The sequence below is a fragment of the Malurus melanocephalus genome, unplaced genomic scaffold (genome assembly GCF_030028575.1).
Source record: "Malurus melanocephalus ecotype Western Australia unplaced genomic scaffold, MMel_1.1 scaffold_56, whole genome shotgun sequence".
NCBI classification, from domain to species: domain Eukaryota; kingdom Metazoa; phylum Chordata; class Aves; order Passeriformes; family Maluridae; genus Malurus; species Malurus melanocephalus.
In genome coordinates this window covers 1,363,071-1,386,877 of record NW_026623288.1, presented here as the reverse complement: position 1 = coordinate 1,386,877, position 23,807 = coordinate 1,363,071, and the positions used below count along the sequence as shown (strand labels likewise).

General features: G+C 36.4%; 1 protein-coding gene across 5 annotated transcripts in view; it reads left to right on the top strand.

Annotated features, from left to right (window-relative positions):
* Nucleotides 1-22,984, top strand: part of THOC2 (THO complex subunit 2) — a 46,410-nt gene extending 23,426 nt beyond the window's left edge. The window contains exons 18-39 of one of the 5 annotated variants that reach the window (XM_057365658.1): nt 445-525; nt 805-901; nt 2,665-2,782; nt 3,271-3,450; nt 4,054-4,218; nt 4,882-5,157; nt 5,598-5,739; nt 8,143-8,300; nt 9,118-9,246; nt 9,741-9,872; nt 9,957-10,141; nt 10,871-11,055; nt 11,353-11,455; nt 11,836-12,272; nt 13,113-13,171; nt 14,693-14,728; nt 18,791-18,928; nt 19,280-19,349; nt 19,427-19,584; nt 20,217-20,293; nt 20,398-20,445; nt 22,567-22,984. In XM_057365658.1, coding sequence (XP_057221641.1) covers nt 445-525; nt 805-901; nt 2,665-2,782; nt 3,271-3,450; nt 4,054-4,218; nt 4,882-5,157; nt 5,598-5,739; nt 8,143-8,300; nt 9,118-9,246; nt 9,741-9,872; nt 9,957-10,141; nt 10,871-11,055; nt 11,353-11,455; nt 11,836-12,272; nt 13,113-13,171; nt 14,693-14,728; nt 18,791-18,928; nt 19,280-19,349; nt 19,427-19,584; nt 20,217-20,293; nt 20,398-20,425 — 2,954 coding nt within the window. In that variant the 3' untranslated portion in view covers nt 20,426-20,445; nt 22,567-22,984. Of the gene's footprint in view, nt 1-444; nt 526-804; nt 902-2,664; nt 2,783-3,270; nt 3,451-4,053; nt 4,219-4,881; nt 5,158-5,597; nt 5,740-8,142; nt 8,301-9,117; nt 9,247-9,740; nt 9,873-9,956; nt 10,142-10,870; nt 11,056-11,349; nt 11,456-11,835; nt 12,273-13,112; nt 13,904-14,611; nt 14,729-18,790; nt 18,929-19,279; nt 19,350-19,426; nt 19,585-20,216; nt 20,294-20,397; nt 20,446-22,566 lie in introns of those variants that run through there. The other 4 variants (XM_057365656.1, XM_057365657.1, XM_057365655.1 and 1 more) reach the window with 4 other exon arrangements.
* Nucleotides 22,985-23,807: the final 823 nt, after the last annotated feature.

Sequence of the window (23,807 nt, the reverse complement as noted above, 5' to 3'; positions counted from 1 at the left end):
ATCCTTTAATGTAAATCACTGCATCACTTATTGATAAAGCTGCAYTTGTGGCCAGATTAAATCTGTTGTCTGTGAGTAAATATTGTCTCTGTTTTCTATTCTTGTTGCTTTTTGCTGGTAATTTTAGTGAAGTTTGCACAATACCTTTGCATATGCAGTGGGCTATAGAACTCTGTTAGTTCTTTCACAGTATGAAAATTCTTTTTTTTAATGTTTTTTTACTACTTTCACTCTTGAAAGCAGTGATCTTGTAAATAGTGAGGTAAATAYTGATTTTCAGTTACTATTTCATGGTTTTATTTCTTTTAAACCATAACTATGCAAGTTCTTGCTATACTTATGTATCACATTCAGAGATTACAAATCGTGGAGCCAGAGAAACAAATCTCTGTAACTTTTGTGCTTGTAAGTTGAGGAAAAATAGTCTCTTTAACTCCACCAAAGATTGTATCATTGAAGCATTGGCAAACCCTGAGAAGGAGAGAATGAAGCATGATGACACTACAATCTCAAGCTGGCTGCAGAGTTAGTATTCTTCTTTTATTTATTACAATAATRTTTAAAATACTTCACCCTCCCTATGATCTATTCCACTATTGATCATTATGATCAATATTTCACTTGCACCTCCTGACTAGTATTTTAAACAAAATGGAGAGCTGGCAAGTTTAATCAATAGGAATATTTTTTTCCTTTGTGTTCCAAAAATGCATGTATTGCTAAGATGCTGTATGCAGTTTGTTAATGTTTTTTAATGATCAGTATCTCATGAGGCACAGTCACAGCTGTTTCTCTTTGCTTTAGGTCTGGCAAGCTTTTGTGGTGCCGTTTTCCGAAAATACCCAATTGAACTTGCAGGCCTCCTGCAGTATGTAGCCAACCAGCTGAAAGCTGGGAAAAGGCAAGTATTGCACAATGGATCCTTAAAAACTCAGTTTTTATAAAGGGTTGTTTGGCTGTTTGCTGATACACTGGCACTCCGTGTAGTAGTTGCTTGTGCAGTGGTAAACTCCATTCATAATACCGGGAAGGTTAAATAACAGAAAGAAGGACTGATACACTCCTCTTAAGTACATTACTTTTCCTCTAGCTGTATRGCTGTAACACTCTCGAAGCACTGATTTTTCATCTTTAATTTATTTTAATAGTTTTCTTAACAGTTAACCAGGCAGGGGGAAGAAAACTGCCAGTGTTTTAATTTTATCATAGAAGTTATTGTACATTACATAAAAAATAAATATCCATGATATAAAGCAGTGTGATTGTTACAGTTTGTTTTTCCTTTCTCATAAYGTCTTTTGTGCAGAGATGGTTCTTAACATTTTAATATTATTTGATTACTTTATCCAKTTTATTTAGTGGTAGTTGAATTGCTTCATGTGTCAATGTCAATCATAAATCAAAACAAGGTTTGCAATWTGAATATTTCTTTTTCCATTAAGTTGTCACTTAATATTATTGCTTCATTTACTTACTTAATTTTAATTTTATCACATAGGTGAGTATCCATTTTTTTCTGTTAGGAATCCCTATACGGTTATTGAAAGGCAGCTTACCAGTAGTGAWAACACAGCATGTTATTTTAGGGTATTTATTTTGAGAAATATGGTTTTTCTCCCCTTCCCTGCAACATAGACATTCAGTCTCATAGGATTCCCTGTCCCTACTTTGTTTTGATGATGGCACAATCACATTGAGCTGCAAAGGAAGGCTAAATAATGTTTATTGTCTTCCCCAAAATCATGACTGTAAGTATTTTGGAGAAGAAAAATCAGTTTAGGATTTGGAATCATAAAAATAAAATGGATTTACCAGTATGACCAGTTTCTTTGGACTGCACAATTCACATATTTGAATTGGAGTATTTGCTGATATTGCACAGTTCATAGGTAGAAAACATAATTACGGTTGGAACAGGAAACAAAAATACAAGCCATATAAATTATTTAAAGATGAGACATTGTTCATCTTTAAACATTTTGGAAGGCAGGGGTCAATGCCTTTTGTAAGAAGGCCACACAAATTTCAGAAGTTACTGGAAAACATTGCTGCTTTTTGTGATTGGGGTACAATTTACTATACTTCTGTTGAGGAAAAGTCATTGTCCTTAAGGAATTCAGAGCAGGAATAAAAGCCTAGTCTCTGGACAGGATGCTTATTGAAGTATTTTCTGTGTTTCAAGTAAAAAGATGTTTTCCATGTTTCCAACTAACCTCTCCAGACTAACTTTGCTAGTGCCTTTCTAAGGCTGTGTACTGTTCTAGAAACTTTAATAAAATATGAAATATTTCATGTTCTTGAAATAACTGTATAGATACAATTTAAAACATGGAAAACAGCAAAAGGGAGCAATAAACTCTATGATTRATTTGTGGATAATTAAAAGTTAATAGCACCACATTCACTACCATCTTCAAAAACTATGAAGTTCTTCTGAAGGGGTTCTGAAATCTGGCTCTTGAATGCCTGCATTGCTTTTAAGTATTAACTTTTTACTTGCAATAAAGAAATCCTTGTGCTTGGCATAGCGGTTTCTTCTTGAAAAAAGAAGAAAAATGTTATTTAATATGCACTGTAGTGCTGCTTTGTAATRTAGAATGTCAGAGCTTCCAGTTCATAAACAAATTGTCTTGTTTCTACTTCACTTTTCTGTTTTCTTTGCAGCTTTGATTTGCTTATTTTAAAAGAAGTGGTGCAGAAAATGGCAGGGATAGAAATCACTGAAGAAATGACAATGGAACAATTGGAAGCCATGACAGGTGGAGAACAACTGAAAGCTGAGGTGTGTTTACGTTATATGTAATAATTACTATTGCTTTTTAATGGTGGTTCTAAAGGCTCTGGCTCAAGAACTCTGGCTGCATAGCTGAGAAAGGTGTGTGCTCTCATCGGTTGCCCTCTCTTGAGTTCACAGGCCTTGAGACAGGCAGCCAAGGCAATGTAGATATGGACCTTTATAGTTGTGTATCACAGCATCTCATSTTAACAAGAGTGTTACACGACAGAGCTGTGTGTTCCAGCAGCCACTGAGCTTGGATGTGCTGCAGTCCTAGCTCAGCCTTGCTTGGGGAGAGTAGCAAAAACTAATGAACAGCATGCAAGACGTGTTAGTTWCTGATTATTCTATACTTACATTGCAGTACAGGATCCAGAGTTTTACTGATAGGCAGGAAACTACTGCTGTTAATTCATCTGAGTTTCTGCAGTCAGCACACACAGATTCCATTTGTTATGCACTATTTTCCAATTTGGRTAACTTTTTCTGTGCAGGGTGGGTACTTTGGCCAAATCAGGAATACAAAAAAATCATCTCAGAGATTGAAAGATGCGTTACTGGACCATGACCTTGCCCTCCCRCTGTGCTTGCTTATGGCTCAGCAGAGAAATGGTGTCATATTTCAAGAAGGAGGGGAAAAACATCTGAAGCTGGTGGGAAAACTGTATGATCAGGCRAGTAAAAATACATATATTTATGAGAACCCCTCCTTTTTATTAACTTCTGGAGTATCAGCACAATGTGTAAGATTTCAGCACATAAAAAATCTTTAACATTATATATAAGAACCCAGTACAATAAATACAAATACATAAGATTTTTTTTTAAATAATTGCAGTGATTGTACTATTAAAATATATGGGTGTATTGAAAGTATATTAAATTGACAGGAAACTTCTCAGTAAAAGAGCAAAGCATGCTTTGTTATAAAAAGTTAAATTTTTATTTCTTAAGTGTCTGTGTTTTGCTAATTTAATTTGGTAGTGGAACTTCCTTCTTTAAGAAAGAATTCTTTTGCTGCCTTGGGCAGTACGAATTAGTTGCATTCCATTCTGGTAGAACAGAATGCTCTTAAATTCTGCTGGCTTTTCTAGCAGTGGGTTTTTAAATTTTGTTGTTCTTCCCACATGAGAMAATTCTTGCTCTACTATTTGGTGTTAGCATTTTCAACAAGAAACAAAATAGAAAAAAAAAACCCCAAGCTTTCAAAGTCTCCCTGACTTAAATGTTAAACACAACAATAATGTTTGCTAATTTCTTGTATCTTTCACTTGTAGTGCCATGACACCCTGGTACAATTTGGCGGGTTTTTAGCATCCAATCTAAGCACAGAGGATTACATTAAGCGAGTGCCTTCTATTGATGTTCTCTGTAATGAGTTTCACACACCTCACGATGCTGCATTTTTCCTCTCAAGACCCATGTATGCACACCACATTTCAGTGAGTACAGCTCTTCCATTTGTCTGCTYSAAGTGCTGCTCTGGTACCTGTTATCAGTACACGTGGCTGCTTCCAGATAGAGTTTGTTTGCTAAAATAAAGCTTGCCAAGTTTTATGAGTAGAATTAGAAATAGAAGCTGTGGGCTTGAACAGGTTGTCCTCAGTCTTAAAAATGTGGTCCATGTGTCCACTTTGACACAACTGACAGAACATGTAGCTAATGAAGTTACCTCTTCAGCTGTCTTGGGTTTTCAGTAGGAGTCCTCTCCCACCTTGTTCCCTCAAAAGTGTAAGTTCTTCTGCAGGTGTTTTGGATAGATTTTTGCTGTGGCAGAAAGCATTGCAATTGCCAAAGGGTTGGGGTATCTCAGGAAACCTTAGAAAGAAATTKGTCCCTGAATCTAAAAAGTTAAATATGGAGAGCAATTTTTACTTGGTGTAGTATAATGTGTTACTGTAACAAACAGGTAGCAGCATCAGTGAGGAAAGATAAATAAATTCATCCAGTATGGATGAAGAGTAAAGATTCTGTATGAGGTTTTCCAGCACTTTATGTACTGACATTTCACGTGTGTAAATGTTGTATAGAAAGGTTTTCGAGAAAAGTTTAATTTTTGTGTATATTGATTACAATTTTTTATTTTTTATATTTTTTATCCACAGTCAAAGTATGATGAACTAAAAAAAGCTGAGAAGGGAAATAAACAGCAGCACAAAGTTCACAAATACATTACATCATGTGAGCTGGTGATGGCTCCTGTTCACGAAGCTGTGATTTCTCTGCACCTCCCTAAAGTTTGGGATGACATCAGCCCTCAGTTTTATGCCACATTCTGGTCTTTGACAATGTATGACCTTGCTGTGCCCCACAGCAGCTATGACAGAGAAGTCAATAARCTTAAAGTCCAGATGAAAGCCATAGATGACAATCAGGAAATGGTATGTTGATATTTTTCTGGTCCAGTTTAAACTTTCTAGCCTTGAGAGAGCTTCTTTTCATGTAGTATTACATTAAAGTTGTTTAGATCTGGAAGTTTTGTCACCTGGTTCAGCCATTCTGATTTCCCACATTAACATAATTTGGATTGACWTTTTTCATAATTCCCATTTTAAAARTACWAGTGATTCCACTAAGTGAWAATTACTGGAAAATCAGTTTCAGAAAGCAGGTCTTGACACCTGTATCTATGGTTTGTCTATTCCCTTTTGACTTAACTATGCTGTACCAGAGTTCGTAAAGTCAGTTGATTACTAGAGYAGAACATTTTTGAGTGAAATGAGAGGTTTTTCAAGTATTCTTTAATATTACCAGGAATTTATTGCTCTGTCTGTAGTAAATGTTAGTGTAATACTAAATAAATTACATTGATATTTTATAGCCTCCAAATAAAAAGAAAAAAGAAAAAGAACGTTGTACAGCTCTGCAGGACAAGCTCCTTGAAGAGGAGAAGAAGCAGTTGGAGCATGTGCAGAGGGTTCTCCAGAGACTGAAACTAGAGAAAGATAACTGGCTTCTGGCAAGTAAGTGTGTCCAGGGGAAATGCTGTGGGTGTTTTTGTAGTTGTCATAGACTCCAGAATTTATTTGCACTAATTACTCTCAATGTTGATTTGAAAATTTGTTCTCTGTATGTTGAGGTCTGTTAGCAAGGTAAATTTTAGCTAGAATGTAATGTGTCTTTGAAAATGCATGTCAATGAGTAGTTGGCTTTTGTAATGAAGTTTTTTGTTTCTTGCTATGTCCAGACCTTTTAAATATTGTCCTAATTTATAAAATTAGTAAAAGATGGACTAATTCAGTGGAAATYTGTAATTGCAAGCTGGCTTGTACATCTTAAATGCAGTTGGAATGTTGCTAAGTCAGGATAATTGCTACAGGACAAAAACCAGGCATGTAAAGTCTCCACAAGTGGTTTCAGTTAACTTATTTTGTTTGAGTCCTGTGATTAGGAGCAATGTGCCAGTGTTTGGGTGGTGGCATAAACCCTATTCCAGTGACAAGATTAAATGTTGTGCCAGCCTAACAGCCCCATGCAGTGTAACAGCATGCAGATGTTTCATGTGGCAGATATGCAGGAACCAAGTTTTTTTTCCTACGACTTCTGTAATGTTTCATGTTGCTTGTGAACTCTGCTGGTATGGTTAATCTGAAATGTTTTTCTCTGGTCAGTTTTCTTCTCTGGATGAACTTTGAGTTTGTAACTGGAAGTAGTAGTTCGTCTGTCCAAGAAGCCTAGCATAATCCAGTGGAAAAGAGTTTTGTTGTCCAAGTCGTGTAAGATCCAGCCAACTGGTTTAATGAAGAAACACTGACAGTTAAATCAAGAGAAGTTATTCCCTATAAATATTTAATATACTGGTGTGGACAGCGAATGAACTACAAGAAATTACTGTTGAAAAATTACTGCCTGGTTAAAGCTTGGTCTAGAGGTGACTTGGTAAATTTGTCTGCTTAGAGAAGCACCCAAAAGCATGTAGAAAATAATGTGTGTAGATGTGATTTGTATATAAACATGTACTCTTTGTGGGATACTGGGAATAGCTTATTGTTGGCTCTTGTGCTTGGGCTTCAGCTGAAGGAAGTTTCTCTGAATTGTATCCAAAGACAATCTTACTATTTCATCAGTATCCTCATTGAGAGAAATCTGTAATAGTACTTAGGAGGAAATTGAACAGCACATCCACTTTAGTGGGTTTTATCATTATTTTTAAAATTATTTATATTTTTTTTGAGGACTGGCTTCCTGTCTATCAACTTTTGATAGCATGTTTGTACCCTTAAAAATAGGTTWATTTTTGGMAGAGTAAGTAGCCTGSTAGCTTTAGCAATTGGAGACTACCTGTCCTGACTAGCTGCTTACTTGCTTTGTTTGTAGACTTCTGAAACAACACACACTTGATTGTCCTATGAACTGTGATTCTCTTGATAGATTTTTTTTTTTAGGTATTAAATGTTTGTTACAACCTTTGAGGGGTAGATACTGAAATTAAAAAAAGTCAACATAAAGTTTTTAGTTAAGTAAAAGCTGGCAGTCCTTTTTTGAACAAGCTTTATTCTATGAGCATCACAGAACTGAAGCAAGTAAACTGTGGGTATTATGACTTGTGGCCTGTGCAAAGTCACCAGTGGCCCTCATGAGGATCGTGACTCTTTTTCCTTTGAAGGCATCCACTTGCAGACTTTAGTTCTGTACTTTCTTCCAGTCTTGCTTTCATACTGTACGTTCCTCTCAGCTTGTTTTTATGCTCCTTGTTGCTGTGGGACCAGTTTGGATATGTTTTGGGCTGTTGAATTTACCAACCAGTGGCTGGTCAAACAGGAGCAGGTAACTCTTRAGTTTGATACAGTGCAGCCTTTTAYTCAGWGGTAGAATGAAGCTTCCRCAAAATSTGTMTATTGGGGTGGTGGTTTACTGARGAYTSTTCCTCTTTAAATTCATCTAAGTGYTTGGAATTGGAAAAATTATTATAAATGGATTGTATAGAGACAGCATGTTCTTCAGGTCTAAGGAAACCAAGCTGAAAGTCAGTCCCATCTAGAAAAATGAAAGAAAGTGTTTCTAAGGAAATAGCAGGTGGTGTTCCCTTTGCTAATGTGCACAATCTGAGCAGGTGGAGAATTTTACTGAAGCTTTCCCAGAACCTGTTTTTAGCCCCATTGTGTGAAAGGAGAATTTTCCCAACAAGAAATAAACATTTGCTATATCCACCCTGCTGTTCTATCCCCACCCTCAAACAGTTGCATTTATATTGACTTTCTGATCAATGCCAAAAACGTGTCTGAAATACAAGTGGCCAAATATAGAAACACCAGACTAAGGATGTGTCATATGAACTTCTTGGAAAGAGAGTAGTTGAATGTTAAACCATTAATTTACTTTATTTTTCCATTCCTTYTTCCCTTCTCAACTTTTGTTTTTTGAAGAATCTACCAAAAATGAGACCATCACCAAATTTTTRCAGTTGTGTATATTTCCTCGATGCATTTTTTCGGCAATTGATGCGGTTTACTGTGCTCACTTCGTTGAACTTGTGCATCAACAGAAAACACCCAACTTCTCCACACTTCTCTGCTATGACCGAGTGAGTAGCTACAGCTCTGTGAATGTACATCATAGACACACAAACTATTGTCTCCCCTGCCTCCCAAAAGAGGCAGACAAGATCTTTACTTATGCTTCATCCTAGAATCTGTGACAATCACTTTTGTGCTGCAGCTCTTACAAGCAAAGTTCTCTTCAAGCTTCAGGGGTTTATTTTTCCAGAAATGAGTCTGGAGTTTCAGAGGAAAGTCATTAGCTGTCATATTAGTTGCTTTCAAATTTGTAACCTTTAAAAAATTTCCATCGGCTCCTCTAATCCTCCCATTTTAGCTGTGTGTACCCTGCTGCAGTGGAACCAGTTTTCTTATGGTTGTCCCCCACCAGCACGTCCTGGGATACTTCTGACCCTGACAAGTGGTGCTGGTTTGTGTCACTGCATCTGCTCTGGTTTCATGTGTCCAAAAGAGCATTCCTACTTGAGTAGCCCTGTCTGATAGACCTATGCTGGCCAGGAAAAAAAAACCATTTTTCTATCGTCTTGGCTAGATGTTCACTACTACCAGCTCAGTTAACTAATAATTTGAAAACAAAACAGTTGTGTCAATAAAGACACTCAAACTGTGAAACAGTGTGTAAGCAGCAGCTGTATGCAGTGCTTGGATTCTGGCCTAAGTGTGAAAAATCAGCAGTTGTAACAAGGGCTTGGAAACAAACAGTATTTTATAAGCAATCTCTGTTGTATTTAGAAATTGGCTTAATGGTGGTTTAGATAAGAGAAATTKATAATTCTTTTGGGGTTTTTTTTTGCTTTTGTAATGCAGTAAGGTCATAGTAATGTTTTCTTGCTCTATTCACAGGTTTTCTCTGATATTATATATACAGTTGCAAGTTGCACTGAAAATGAAGCCAGTAGATATGGCAGGTTTTTATGCTGTATGCTGGAGACCGTGACCAGATGGCACAGTGACAGAGTCATATATGAAAAGGTGTGGGAAATTAGTAAAATGAGTTGGCTCATTGGAATATGTAATAACCACTGGTGTAATTCAGCCCAGTAAAAATTGATTTAGTGAAATTGTTAGCTTTAAAAACAGTGTGATGGGATTTTTCTGATGGCATAATCATAGAATTGACTTATATTTTACTATAATTCATGTAGTTTTGATAGAGGTAATTTTGTATAATGTTAAAAAATGTTTGCTAAAAAACCCTTTCCATTTCTGATTTTCACATAACTGAGCTGAAAGACAATTTAGGGAGCATATGGAAACTTYCCTAATACTCCTTGCAAGAGCTAAATTATGAATAATCTTTTCACTCACCCACAACTAAAATTTCAACATAAATAAGCTTCAAAAAAAATTATGAGTGGGAATCTTGTAGAGTGTGATCATGTCTCATTATTTTGATGTTAGAATTTAGAATTGCCAGTTTTGTTTTCTGAAAAATAACTTTTTTGTGTTCTTTGATGTGCATATAGGAATGTGGCAACTATCCAGGCTTCCTAACTATATTACGAGCAACTGGGTTTGATGGTGGAAATAAGGCTGATCAATTGGATTATGAGAATTTTAGACACGTGGTACACAAATGGCACTATAAATTAACTAAGGTAAATAAAGATGCCAAAAAACATAGGTTTTTGAATGCTTTAATAAAAAACCCCAACTTCATTAAATTTTAATTCATGTTTTAGGCTTCTGTGCACTGCCTGGAAACAGGTGAATATACACATATCAGAAACATCCTGATYGTGCTGACCAAAATCCTTCCATGGTATCCAAAAGTGCTGAACCTGGGTCAAGCCTTGGAAAGAAGAGTACACAAGATATGTCAGGAAGAGAAAGAGAAGAGACCTGATCTATATGCATTGGCTATGGGGTAACAACAACTTATTTAAGAAAGTGGTTAAAAGTGGATCATGAAAGGCATCTAAAGACTCGGAACTGTTACAGTCCTAACATTTGATTTTTACCTTATCACAGAAGATTCCGCTATCCTGCATCTCGGTGCTGGCAGTGTGAATGAAAACATTCATTTTGTGCTGGATGATGAATAATTTCCTTTGCAAGACTCTAGTAAAACACTTTAAATAGGAAAGATTTCTACTCACAAGAGCATAGCTTAATTTTAGAGATTTAATATAGCAGCAAAGGGATAGGAGGGATAGTAGAAGGACGAAAGCCAAGGGCTGTTGCTGCAAGACTGGTTAGATATTGGAAGTGTTTATCATTCTAAAATGCTTAGTTACATGTTGCATCTTCCTGTGGTGACTGTGGAATCATCCTCATATGCCTGAGGGGCAGTTCAGGTAGCCCCAAGAGTTTGAAGTTTTGTCAGTAGTCAGTTTGTTCTGTGTGCTTGGCAGGTGTGTGTGTGTGTGCGTGGTGAGGAGGAGGGTGTGGAAGTAGGGCTGCTTCTGTGTCTAGTGGGTTTGTTTGTTTTTCTTTTTCTTTTGAGCTCATCAATGAAGGGGGAAGAAACTGCGTATCAGTTAGGAAAAACTGTGAAATAAATAACAGATGAACTGTTAGATTAGATCCACATTTAAGATTCAACCCATGTTTTGCTTTATGTTTGTGCATATTTAACAATCTGTGCGACTTGCAGCTATTCTGGACAGTTGAAAAGTAGGAAGCCTTTCATGATACCTGAAAATGAATTTCACCACAAAGACCCACCTGCCAGGAATGCTGTACCTGCAACAGTACAAAATGGGCCAGGTGGTGCTGGGATGCCTACGTCTCTCACAATAAATACAGTTAGACTGGAAGAGGGCACTACTGAGGAGACTGGTAAATACCCTTTGATCATTATATGTTTATTTGGTAGTAGAATTCTTMTGACATTACAGACTTCTCTCAAAATTGAGTTCATTAAGCTAAAAAGAAAAAATGTAAATGTGATGCTAAATAGAATCAGTGCATGTTCTTTATTTTTACTTGGTTTTGGGAGRGGGTGTTCTGCTGCCTATTTTAGCTGTTAGCTACACATGACCTTACATGAATATGCTCAGCTACTTGTTGTATTTTAACCAATAGGATATATATGAACTTGCTGAAATAGAGCTTATCCCTTTTTTTTACAAGCAGATAAATTAAAGGAGAAGTCTCAGGGTGTGGTGAAAGTTATTAATAAAACTGTCAACGCTACACCGAAGGTGACAACAAGCAATGGAAACAGTGCATCTAATAGGTGAGAAAAGCTATTCTTACACATTCTCTATTTTCTTCCTTCCAAGCYGCAGAAATACACTTGAAAATGGCTGCCTTTTGTTTTTATTTCTGGGTTCTGTGTAAATAGTCTCTGTTTCTTYAAAGTTTAATAAATGAGATTATTTCTTTCACAATACTACTGATCTGACATTGTTGCTAAATGCATTTCATTTTAGCTAAACAAGATAAAACAAATTAGAACATTTGCTTGTTTGTGTTCTGATAAAGAAACAGCAAATCTGAAATCTTACAGTGACTGCTCCAGGAAATTCTGTCAAAYACTCAGAAGTAAAACTTCTGTGATAAAGCTAGAGCTGGGTTTTGTATCCATGCTAATTGGCCTATTTATTTTTGATGCAGCAAAATTATTAAAGAGAAAGATGATAAAGAAAAAAGCGGGAAGGAAAAAGATAAAGAAAAAAAAGACAAGACTCCAGCTGCCACTCCGGAGATGAAGGCACTTGGGAAGGATGGGAAAGATAAACCGAAGGAAGAACGGGCAAACAAAGATGAGAAAGCAAGAGAGATTAAGGAGAAAACGCCAAAATCTGACAAAGAGAAGGAAAAAGTGAAGAAAGAAGAAAAAGCTTCGAAAGAAGAAAAGTCCAAGACGGTTGTTACCATCATTGAGTCAAAGTCAACTGCTGAAAAGGAGAGAGAAAAGGAGCCATCCAGAGAAAGAGATCTAGCGAAGGAAATGAAATCCAAGGAAAATGCTAAAGGAGGAGAAAAGGTGCCAGTAGCTGGGTCCTTGAAGTCACCTGTTCCCAGATCAGAAACATCAGAATCTGAAAGGGGTAAGTTTGAATATTTAGTTTCTGTCTAAAAAACAGAATGTGTAACTTCAAAACCACTGAAGGTCACAAAATGCTAGAGAAGTTGAGAGAGAATCCCTACGTAACAAGTGAGATTTTGGCACTGGCTTTTCAATACAGTCAATATCTAAAGCAGGTGGTCAGAATATCTCCAAAAGGCAAACTATGTGGATGTGTGAACGTCACACATCTCCAGTGAATGCTTGTTCTCCCAAAGCCTGTAATTTTTTTACTCTTAAGTCTAAATAGTCTTTTATTTAAATGTGTTGGCTGTGCAAGTTTAGCAACAGTGTAACRCAAAAACTTCGTGTGTACTCTGAGAGCTTCATGCCAACCTTTGAATTGGAAGAAAACAGGGGAAGTGAAAGACATAGGCCTTTGTGTCCGTAAGGATGCAGTAAGCCTCCTCAATCCTTTCTTATATTAAGGATTAGCAAATCCYTGAGTTATTATCTGAGGCAAATGTTGAGTTTTATATTTGTGMTGCTTAAGGCAAACCATGTAAGGGAGGGCTGTAATGTTTTTCCTAGGGTTCACCTTTTCAGGGACTTCATAGCAATTCTGAAATTCAGAAAGTGACTTCCATAGAATGGAAGTTTGGAGTGGGCRTAATTTTGCAGCTGTTTGTTCACATTACACAAACTTTCAAAAAGATRGTCAAGGCATGCTGCTAAATCTAGATAGCTTAGGGAAAACAAGATTCACRTAGTGGTAAGAAATGATTTCTAGCTTTAATTATGTTGCTACTTCAGAATATGTTACTACTYGATTCTCCTCTTAGAACTGTGTTTTAATGATGTCTTTGTTCTGTTCTTTCCTCAGAACAAAAACGCCGCAAAGTTGATACACATTCTTCTCCATCACATTCCTCAACAGTAAAGGTTAGTATAGCCTGAGGAAGGCAGCACCCATGTTAGGCTCACAAGTTTGGGATGCCAGTATTCGACTTCCTTCAAGTTTTGTGCCAAGTATACACTGGAACCACTGGAGGTTTTATGTTGCATTGCAAAATGCATTCCTTTTCTTTATTGGCGGACTGTCTTTTTTTCTATAAAAATATTTTTTAATTAACCAAAATAATGCTTCAAGGACCTAGCACAAATTTTGTAAAATAGTGTTTGGAAATTTCAAGAGAATTTTTACACAGAAGTGCCTCATTGCTTTAAGCAGTCAGTTTTTTTGGAGTGCAATGGTAGCTACAAGCAAACGAGTCTTTGCAACAGAGTGGAGCATATTTTTCTGCACTTCTTTGAAGAATCTATAGCACTGAAGATTCCTGGATGATACGGGATGTACGATACCTCTGAATTCATCAGGCTTCTTGATGAGCATCATACCRATATGTGCCTTCTAAGGAGGAGTCTTGAAAGGAGTTCCATTTTAAAGTCTCCTTGGTGATCAGTTCTCCTGTAGTTGTGTATATTCAGTGCGCATGCAGCTTCTGTTGTACCTTCCCTTCGAGGTTTGTTTATTTCCAATGGGTTCCCACCATGTTGAGCCCTGCGTTACGATAAAACCAGATGTGGCCACCAAGCCTCCTATCCAGCAAAGAGAAACCCCAAGCACTCAAGCGCAGCACAAAACCATGGGCGTAGCCTACTTGAAGACTCAGGGTAGCCATTCCTTGCTCCATATTTATATTATTTCTAAACCATCTATGTTCATGGAATCTTTGAATTTGCAGTACGTTGAACATTTAAAACTGTAAGTTACYAATACTTCATCAAGAGCACTGTGATGGATTATGTGGGTCTTTAAACTTCATCATCTTACCAACTTTAGARCAAGCTCTTCTTTTTTTTCTTTTTTTTTCAAAGAGTACATATTTTTCTATGTAAGCTTACTTGAAAGTTTTAGCATAATTTTGRAGAACTCAAATAGCTTTTACTAGTTTTGAGGAAACAGGTGACAGTGGTAACTACTTRTAATGATAAAGTTTTTTATAAATGGCAGTGTAAGGTCATTCTAGAGTGACTTCTGCCACRTTTAACTTAAAGTGGAGAAGGTACAGGTTTAAAAGTATCTTAAACCTGTTTCACCTGTTGTGAACAGGTGAAACATAGCTATATTTATAGTTAAGACTACTTTTTCTTTATGTTTTTGGCTAGGCAGGAGAGTGTGTTCTCACTGTTTCAGGAAAATTTAGATATAGACTTACTATAGACATAGTTTATTTAATAGCAGAGTCTAGAGAATAGATAATGACTGTCTTTTTTATTTTCCTTCTTTCTTTTTAATAAGTATTTCAGTTCCAATTTCATTCAGAGTACAGTATTAACATAASATTTATTCCAGAAGGAGTAGCTGTTTTTTGTTTCAAGGGTACGGCCGTGCTTCCCAAAGTCCCTCTGGTTTCTGAAAACTGTACCAGCTCACGTGTCATCTCCGTTCATTTTCTACAGGACAACCTCAACGAACTCAAGGATTCTTCAGCAAAGGTTTGAATCTTTTAGAAACCACCCAAGTTTATTTTATGTTTTATTGCGGAGAGACATTAACTTTGGCTCCTGTGGCAAACTCCTTCAGAAAATTCAAATTTCATTCCTATAAATACTAGCCTAGTAATAGAGGGATGGATTTTTTTTGTCCTGGTGTGTACCTTCTGTACCTTCTGTACAGGACAGAGGGTTGGTTATGTAGAAGCAACACAGCAAAAATCCCCTGGATTTACCTTTCTGTCAATAATTTGAAGAGATGTGATAGGTCAGTGTCTCTTCTGTTCCCCTCTAAAACATGGAAATACACAGAAAAATCCTTATTATTAAGCAATTCATTTGGCTGAAAAGTGAATAGAATAGCTAAAATAGTTCTTAGAATGTTTTAGGGAGTTTTGAATATACAAATTAAAAAACAGTGGTTAGTTAACACAAAGAATATTTGAGACATCTCTGGAATATTGTTAACTCTTTCCCCTTACAATTGTATTCATGTTTTAGTGCTRTAGTATTGTATTTCTAAACATCACAGACAACCTCCTGTGTTACCATCTTAGTGCAGGAGAAGGGATAGTAAAGAAAGCTCTCAGGAGTTCATAGAATCCCAGGTTGGAAGGGACCTCATGGATCAGCTGGTCCAGCCTTTCTTGGCAAAACATGATGTAGACAAGATGGCCCAGCAGCCTGTCCAGCCAGATCTTACAGGTGTCCAGTGTTGGGGAATCCATCACTTTCCTGAGGAGATAATCCAAAGGCTGATTGTTCTTTGTGTGAGAAGTTTCCCTCTTGTGTCCAATTGGARTTTTCCCAGGAGTAACTTGGAAAAATAAGGGGTAATGGATACCTGTGACTCCTTGCTRAAAGGGCATCTCCATTCCCTTGGTAGCCACCTTTAAATASTGGAACACAGTGGATAAGGTTTCCCCTAAGCCACCTCGTCTCACAGCTGAGCAAACTCTGTTCTCTCTGCCCTTCCTCTTGTGTCAGGCTTCCCAAGCCTTGGACCAGCCTTTGTGGCCCTTCTCGGGGCCAGCTCCAGCCTGTCCACATCTTTCCTGTATAGCAGGGACAAAAACAGAACCTAGTGTACCAGGTGTGGCCTGGCAAGCATTGCAATATTGTATTGTAGACAGATTCTGTAACTATTTTGYTGCTTTTTAAGAACTGAGGCACATTGTAACTGTTGTACAGTAACAGTCACAACTGCTGCACATGTGCTGATACATCAGGGGATGTGACAGAGGAAATGGATCAAATCYACTAAAGCTGCTATTAAAGTCTTTGATTACACAATCAGTACCAGTGTGTAACTAAACTGCACAAAGGTTTATCACTTGGAAAATGCYGGCCATTTGAACTTTCTGAATAATATATGGGTTATCAAGGATTACTTAATTTAAAAATGTGTAATGGAGTGCCATTTTCTGTCCTGTATTTGCACTTGTTTTAGTTCTAGCTATCTTTGTACAAAGTGTTCAGAGCACTTTRTATGTTTTAATTGAAAATAGCTGTGATTTTGCAAGGGACACTTGCTGACAGATTTTTTTAAAAATTGAATCTTTCCTATATCAACTATATCTGCTTACGGAGAGCRTGTATATAGGAAACAACCTTTTAATCTTACAATTGATGAAATTGCAATGTTTATAGATTGAATCCAGATACCTTTMTAAATCATCATCATATCCTGTATATGTAATGTTTTTTAAATCAGAAAACTATAGCATTGAGCTCACCTCTATCTGTARGGTGRTRTATGGGAATCTACAAAATCTCACTTTTTCCTTCCTTACTRTRTTAGTGAAGATTCAGCTGTTTAATTGAAATTTTGCTTATGTTTTCATTACTTAAGCTAAATTTTTATTTAAAATACTTTTTTTCTTATTAGCACATGGATTTAATTAAGCAGGCAGTGGAGCTATTTGTAATTAAATTATCAGCAAACAGCTTTATTTTTCTAGTTAATTTGAAAAGTTAGGTTTTAGAATTAACTATAATATGTTTGTGTAKACTTAGCTGGGAGTGTATTGCAGTTGTGTGACCTTTTAATGGATTTATTCTTTAAGTGTTTGGGGAAGGGGGGGTGTCTAACCCTTTACTTCCTTTTCTAAATGCTCTTCCCAAATCCATCTCATTTAATGAACTAATCTTCACTATTCAGTGCCGTTCTAACAGAATTAAAGCACTTCAATGACAATGTTCCCTGTACATGGTATCAGACACTTTAAATGCCCCTCTTTACTTCCATGTACTTGTTTGGGGAAGGGGTGGGATGTTCAGAAGCCTGTAAGATTTATGAGGTCAGCTAACACTCATAACTCTAGTGCTGTTGTCTGCTTACAGACTTTATTCCTGACTTGGCTCAGTTTCTGGAGCCAGACAATGGAAATATTAGTTTACATTGCAGATTATTAAATAAATGGTGCCAGACTTGAGTTAGTTTTTTGTTTTTCTGGCTTTGGCATTTGTTTGAGTTACAAACCACACAGCAGTGCCCAAAATTTGATGTGGTGTCAGCTGGCAGCATTTCTGGAAGCAAGCTGATAAAGTCTTTCTCTGAAAGTAAAGAGGGGGGAATGTAATTTTCCAAAACTCTGCACTGGAGTGGTAGGGGAGCAACAGAATCTGCTGTGAACAGCCATGAGAGCACAAGAAATGGAGTAGGAGAAAGCAGAACTACAARTTTGCTTTGTCACATGGAAAGCATCTCTGGGAGACAACTGAATTGGGCTGTTTAGAGAAAGCATATTTGCATGGCATTGTCAGCAAGGGAGAGAGCAGGGATAAATTTACTTGGTCAAATGGTGTTATAGGAAATGGAATACGAGAAGAGAAGGGAGAGAAAAGAGCAAAAGGAAGACGAGTTGAAGGTTCAGTCATTGAAGGTTCAGTTCAGAAGCTCATSAAAGAAGTATTGAAGGTTCAGTCTCTGATAGATAATGAAATTCCAGTGAAGCAATAAAAGGAAAGAGACTTAAATTTTGTCAGTGTGACTTTTAACATAAGACCAGTAAGGTTTTGGTAAGTTAAACATTTACTGAAACTGGAGAAGGACAGGATTAATTTAATTAAAAAAATKATTTGAAATGCTAATTGSTTTGGTTCRAGTGATATCTTGATTGTTCTAAACTCACCTCTTCTACTTACCTCTTTTGTTGGAGTCTTACCTCTTTTAATTAACGCGTCTCTAAAAAGAAATACAGAGAACATTTTAATAAAAAGGCATTTTTGTCCCAAATAAAGTTATTAACTTATGGAACTGAGGAAAGATTGAATTATACTGATGTAAATCTGTGTGCTGGCTTAACTTAAATACCAAGGGAAGTGGTTTTAATTTAAAATTTGCTCTTAAAATTTCTTAGATCTAACTAAATAATTGTATTTTAAAAGGCAAATTTAGTTACTGTAATGTATCCATATTTATATGGATAAAGCACACAACATGTGCTACCACTTTTATGGAGTTTAYCAGACTTGATTAGAAGAGATAGTGGAGTAACAGTCTAGAACACATTACAGAAAAAACCCAATTATTTTATATGTTCATCTGTTTCTATAATTTGAAAGTTAGGAGTTAGATTAAAAAACACATTATTCAAAGTATTGTCTTAAATACTTTGTTGATAAAGATTATTCTTTAAAAATAAATTATACCTTTCTTAAGCAATTGATTCCATCCATTCATTCATTCCAGGCAAGATTGCAGATGTTAACTGAGTCCAGTAACCTGCATATCCTGTTTCTGTAGCCCCGTGTCTGGTTTGTGGTCATGCATCCAACGGTTCTGGTGAACAATGTTGTGTGTGTTCAATATAAATGTTTCAGTTAAGGGAAAACAGTCTTGAATTTCCAGTGTTGGGTAAATAAGCTGTAGGTTAAATTATAGATGATGGKTTTGAACATGTCTTCAGTCATTTTTTGTTTTGCTAATAAAGTATTCATGTTTAATATTTGAACTAGATCTGATATGTTAGAATAAGACTTCTTTTTATTTACACATCTAGGAATACATGTTAATATTTGGAATACATGTTAATATTTGGTGATGTTGCGTTAATTTAACAGCACTACATAAACCACACTACTCCAACACTGTCCAAGAGTAAGGAGAGAGAAGTGGAGAAGAAAGATTTGGACAAGTCAAGGGAGAGATCCAGAGAGAGAGAGAAGAAAGAGGAAAAGGACAGGAAAGACCGAAAAAGGGTTGGTGACATTTTTGATGAACTAGTTTGGACAGTTGGTATGTGCTTGGGAAGCTTTCTGTTCCAAGCCCTTGCAGTGATAATTGGCTGTACAGCCCATCTGAGCAGGAATGATCCCTATCAGAGGTGGCTTTTTTGTTCTGTTACTCTTTCAAAGGTCGGTTTGCAGTAATGTATTCAAACTTCTTCACCCTCCAAACCGACCTCCAGAAACTTCATGCGAGATGTAATACCTCACTTTGAATACTTTGAAGTATTCAAAAAATGGTTCTCCAAAACAGAATATCAGCAGGTACTACTTGAGGAGCACATTTTAGTCTGCTAACATCTGCGTAATTGTATTTGGTGCCAGGATCATTCAAACAGTGACCGAGAGGTACCACAGGATTCAACTAAACGACGCAAAGAGGAAAACGGCACAAGTACGTATCTTACTTTCTGTGTGTGGGTTTGTTGGGCTTCACTTGCTGTGAATTACAACTCTCTGTTCTGTTTTTAGCTGGTTCTTCAAAACATAGCAAAAGTGAAAGCCCTTCTGATTCCCCTCGCTTAAATGAAAAAGAGAAGGAGAAAAACAAATCGAAGTCTTCAGGAAAAGAGAAAGGCGATTCAATCAAGGCAGAAAAGATGGAGAAGAGCTCCTCTGGTAGCAAAAAGGTAAAATAAGCTGTTCTCYTGTTGGTTTGCTGTTCTTGTTGTTGACAGAACAAGTTTATGCTTTTTTCCTAAAATTTACTGCTGCTTTGCAGCCTAAATTAAAAAGGCATGCTGTGAATGTRTAAGAAAATGCATCTGAAATTTCTGGTGTCGTGTGGCTTTAAATATTTCAGCAGTTGCTCTTGGCAGGATAGTTTGGAAGACTAGTTCATTTTGGCAGTAGCCAGAAAAACTCAGAATTTGTACTTTGKATTCTGAATAATCTAAAATATTTGCAGACTACTTTGTTAGGCATGTAGATGAAAGTAACTTTMATCTACATATAAACCAGCCTGTAATTCAGATTTCCATGTGCATGTGTTAGCACAGCTTCTCTTGGTGAAAGCAGGTATGTTGTAGTTACATTTTTATTCACCAAATGGTAGTCCCCAGTTGCAACTCTGGTGCTGGCAGTTACCAGAGAACTGGATGAGAAAGTTAAAATAATCTCAGAAATCACAGAAGCTGAGTACAGTCATTTTGGCTGATTTTTTTAGCTGTGTCCCATTATAATGTTAAATACTACAGTCCTCCTAATCCCCCTGTACAATGGGTACCATAATAAGCTATTTCTCATATGTTTGTTTTTAAAGGAATCAAGACATGATAAAGAAAAAGCAGAGAAGAAGGAGAAACGGGACAGTACTGGGGGGAAAGAAGAAAAGAAACAATATCCTTTTTYACACATTGACATTTCAGAAAATTACTGCAAATGAGCTTTCTCTTATTATATGTAGCAATATACATATTTTTTTTCCTTAACACTGAATCTACTCATAAATCTTCAGACAAGCATAGATAATGAAGATTCTTTCAGTCAAGGTAAAAATGTTTATTTACTTGGTTTGATTTGGTATGTCCCATGGGTCCTGTCGACTGGTAAAGGATATCCAGACAAAATAGCCCAAAATCACCCAGAGTGGCAGGGTGGTGTTTTGGGGTTTGTTGGTTGTTTTGTGGGGATTTTTTTTTTTTGGCTGAGTATATTTTGCCTTTGGGGTTTTTTTTTTTTTTGTGTGTGTGTGGTTTTGGGTTGGGTTTTTTTAATTACTATGATTATTTTTAAAATATTGTTGATACTATTATTAGTAATTTTTATTCCTGTGCAAGGGGGAAAAAATATTCCCCATCATCATCAGAGATTACATAGCTGCTCAGATTTTTGGGTGGGCAAAAAAAAAGGGAGTTGGGGGATGTGATGTGTCAGCGGTGTTTGGTGGAGTTGCATCTTGCTTTTTTGCAAGGGAAGTTGCCATACAAAAGCAGAAGTGGATTCTTGTCATTGTGACAGTCCTCAATCTTGATAATGTACATGTTACTTAAAAGCATCTTATCTAATATATGCAAACTCAAGTTTTATATCCTCCTCTTCAATAAAAGCAGTGGCTTTTAAACTACAACGCTACATAGTGCAGTGAGTCAGCTCAATATCTCTGCAAAATCTTATCTGGTCAGATCTGAGGAAGAAGATAAAGGAAAATGTGGGCATGGAAACTTGGACTATTTAAAGAAAGAAACTTTAGGGTATTTTGAGTAACCCTTATTCAGACTGGATCTTTTGGAAAAATCAATTGTTCTTTGAAGTAAGTGGGGCCATGAATGGTTTGGGTTATTTTCACACCTATGCACAGATGTAAACACTTAAAATTTTGTTTTATGGGTAGGAGAGGAGTTTTTTTCTCCTCTGCATTGAGCCGTTTATGAGTTTTGAAATGTTTTATTTTCAGTTATTTGGGAAGGAAAGTGTCCTAATGAATTTAAATTAGTTCACCTGATAGATACAACTTCAGTCACAGACTGTTGTTAATCTTTATACATCAGGCAGTGTATAATTTTACATTTTAACAAGAAAAAAAGATTGGATATCTGAAAAAGTCTCCACTCATGGATTGTAGTCTCAGAGCAAAGGAGGCTTTTATTTCAAAAAGAATTTTGTGTTCTATTTGGTGTCAAGGCTCATTCAGCCGCTGCAGTTGAGGGTATGTACATGTAGAGTTTTGGGTAACAAAGCTTGTGCTCACACCAMGTGGTGGTAAAAAAGGATGGGAGTTTACATTATTGCTTTTTCGTAYTATTTCATTTTACCTTCTTGAAATAATGAAAGATACTTCTGTAAATAGTTTCTAAACTGAAAATTACAAGCATTCTATGGAAAGAATTTGCTGGAATTTTCTTGACTCTGTCCTTCACAGCCATTATTGTCTGATCACTGTTGAGGGATCTCAGCTTTTTTCCTTGTTTTTTTAAATGTTACTTTGGAAAAGCAAGAAAAAAGGCAGTCTTGGTAGATGATGTTCACTACTGAGCACCTGCAGCTTCTTTAACAATAAAATATGAAGTTTTGTCTTGACTAGCAATTCAATATAAAGTGAGGACTGACATTAGCTAAAAAAGCAGAGTCAGTGTTTTGCTGAGTGTAAATAAGTGCTCAGGTAAATGTCAGTTGTACGGTGGAATTCGTATCCAGCTGTGTGATTGGCTAAACTGGAGCATCTGGCCTGGAACACTGACAGCACCCCACTGTGTGCACAGTCAAGTATGAAAAAGTGCTTTGTATAGCAGCACAGTTGTGGAATCCCATCCTGTGCTCCTGCTAAATCTGTGATAGTATTCTTCCCAAAGCACAGTGGCTGATTGACTKCATTTGTTTCTTGCCTAATTTGGAGATAGTAACACTTTGAGGGACTTGCACCTCTAAAGGAGTTTATACCTTCATAAGTGGCTACTTTTCCTATTTATATCTTTAAATTAATGTTTCAGTGTTTACAGTGCAGTGCTCATATTAATGTAGTTCTTGATGTGGAGTAAACTAGAGTTAGGGAATGATAAAAATAATTTGATTTCTCCCCTCGTTCTTTTACTTGTGAATTAAATAAAATGTGATGTTGTGAGATCAATGTTCATTTGAACATCTAATTCTAATTATGTACACCTTTGTTGCAGGTGACATTGAAATGGGAAGATATCCATCTGTGACCAGAAATGTATTTTCCAGAGTATAGATTGCACAGAAAATTGTGAATGAAGAGGACCCATCTGCATCTCCTTAAATTATTCAGTTCTCTGCTTTATTTCCCCATGCTAAGGACTTAAGTGTTAAGTTGTACATTACTGTATTTTTAACTTGTTGCTTAGTTTCTTACACATTTATTTTCAGTACCTGGCTGAAAGTGTTACCTATTCCATATTTTAGCACAATGTGCTGCAAACAAACAGTTGCCATAGTGCAAATGAGGTTTCATGTGTACATAGTTCCACTTTAGTTTGTCGAAAATACTGCCTGAGTTTAGTAATTCTTTCAATTTGAAATTGCATTCTTTTAGATGTTTGAAAACCACAAATAAACAGTTATTGAACCTTTTTGGATTTACCTCATTTAAACTCAGTTTTTATTTATTACTTGGCCTGTTTTTAATATCGGTAACTAAAAAAACAAAGTTAAGTGGGAGCACTGTTTTCATGCAATGCTTAGGGATTATTTGTATATTGTGTATAACGTTGACTTGTTTAAAAAAACAATGAATGAACCCTCTCCCATCCCAACCTAAACCTGTGCTCAGTTGTCCCTTGTCACACCTTTTGTTTGTCATGTTGTTTTTAGATTGATTGGAAATGCTCTCTTCAAAACTGAAATAAATTAAGTTTCAGTTACAGCTACAGGAGCTTTGTATTGCTGAACTTTAGTCTAAAAATTTCACAATGACATTTTTAAAAAAAAAAAAAAAAGAATTTTTTTATCTGCTGAATTCTACCAGTGTAACCTTTTTTCTAAATAAACAATAGTTTTCTCAATGGGTCGTAAATCATTCTCTGTGTGGTCACTTTATTGCTTTTATGGATTGTTATGAAAATTGGATGTTGTAATGTTGGGAGGGTGGTTTCTGTCTTTGAGGAGCTCTCTGTACCTGCCCTTCCCCAGCAGTTTCCAGAAGCTCCAGGTTTGCCTTCCTGCATTCAGGCACGTTTACACCTTTKTTTGAACCATTTGTCCCTTGTCCAAAGGCCATTAAAATTTTGGGTTTGTATTGACTGTTGATACAGGGACTTGTCTCTTAAATATTTTGGGATTTTGGTTTGTTGAGTGTTTGGTGGGGTTTTTTTTAATATATTGTATAAGGGAATATTGGTCAAAATTTGAGCATCCCTGGTGCTGTATCWGGAATTTATGACAGGTGTGTTGTCGT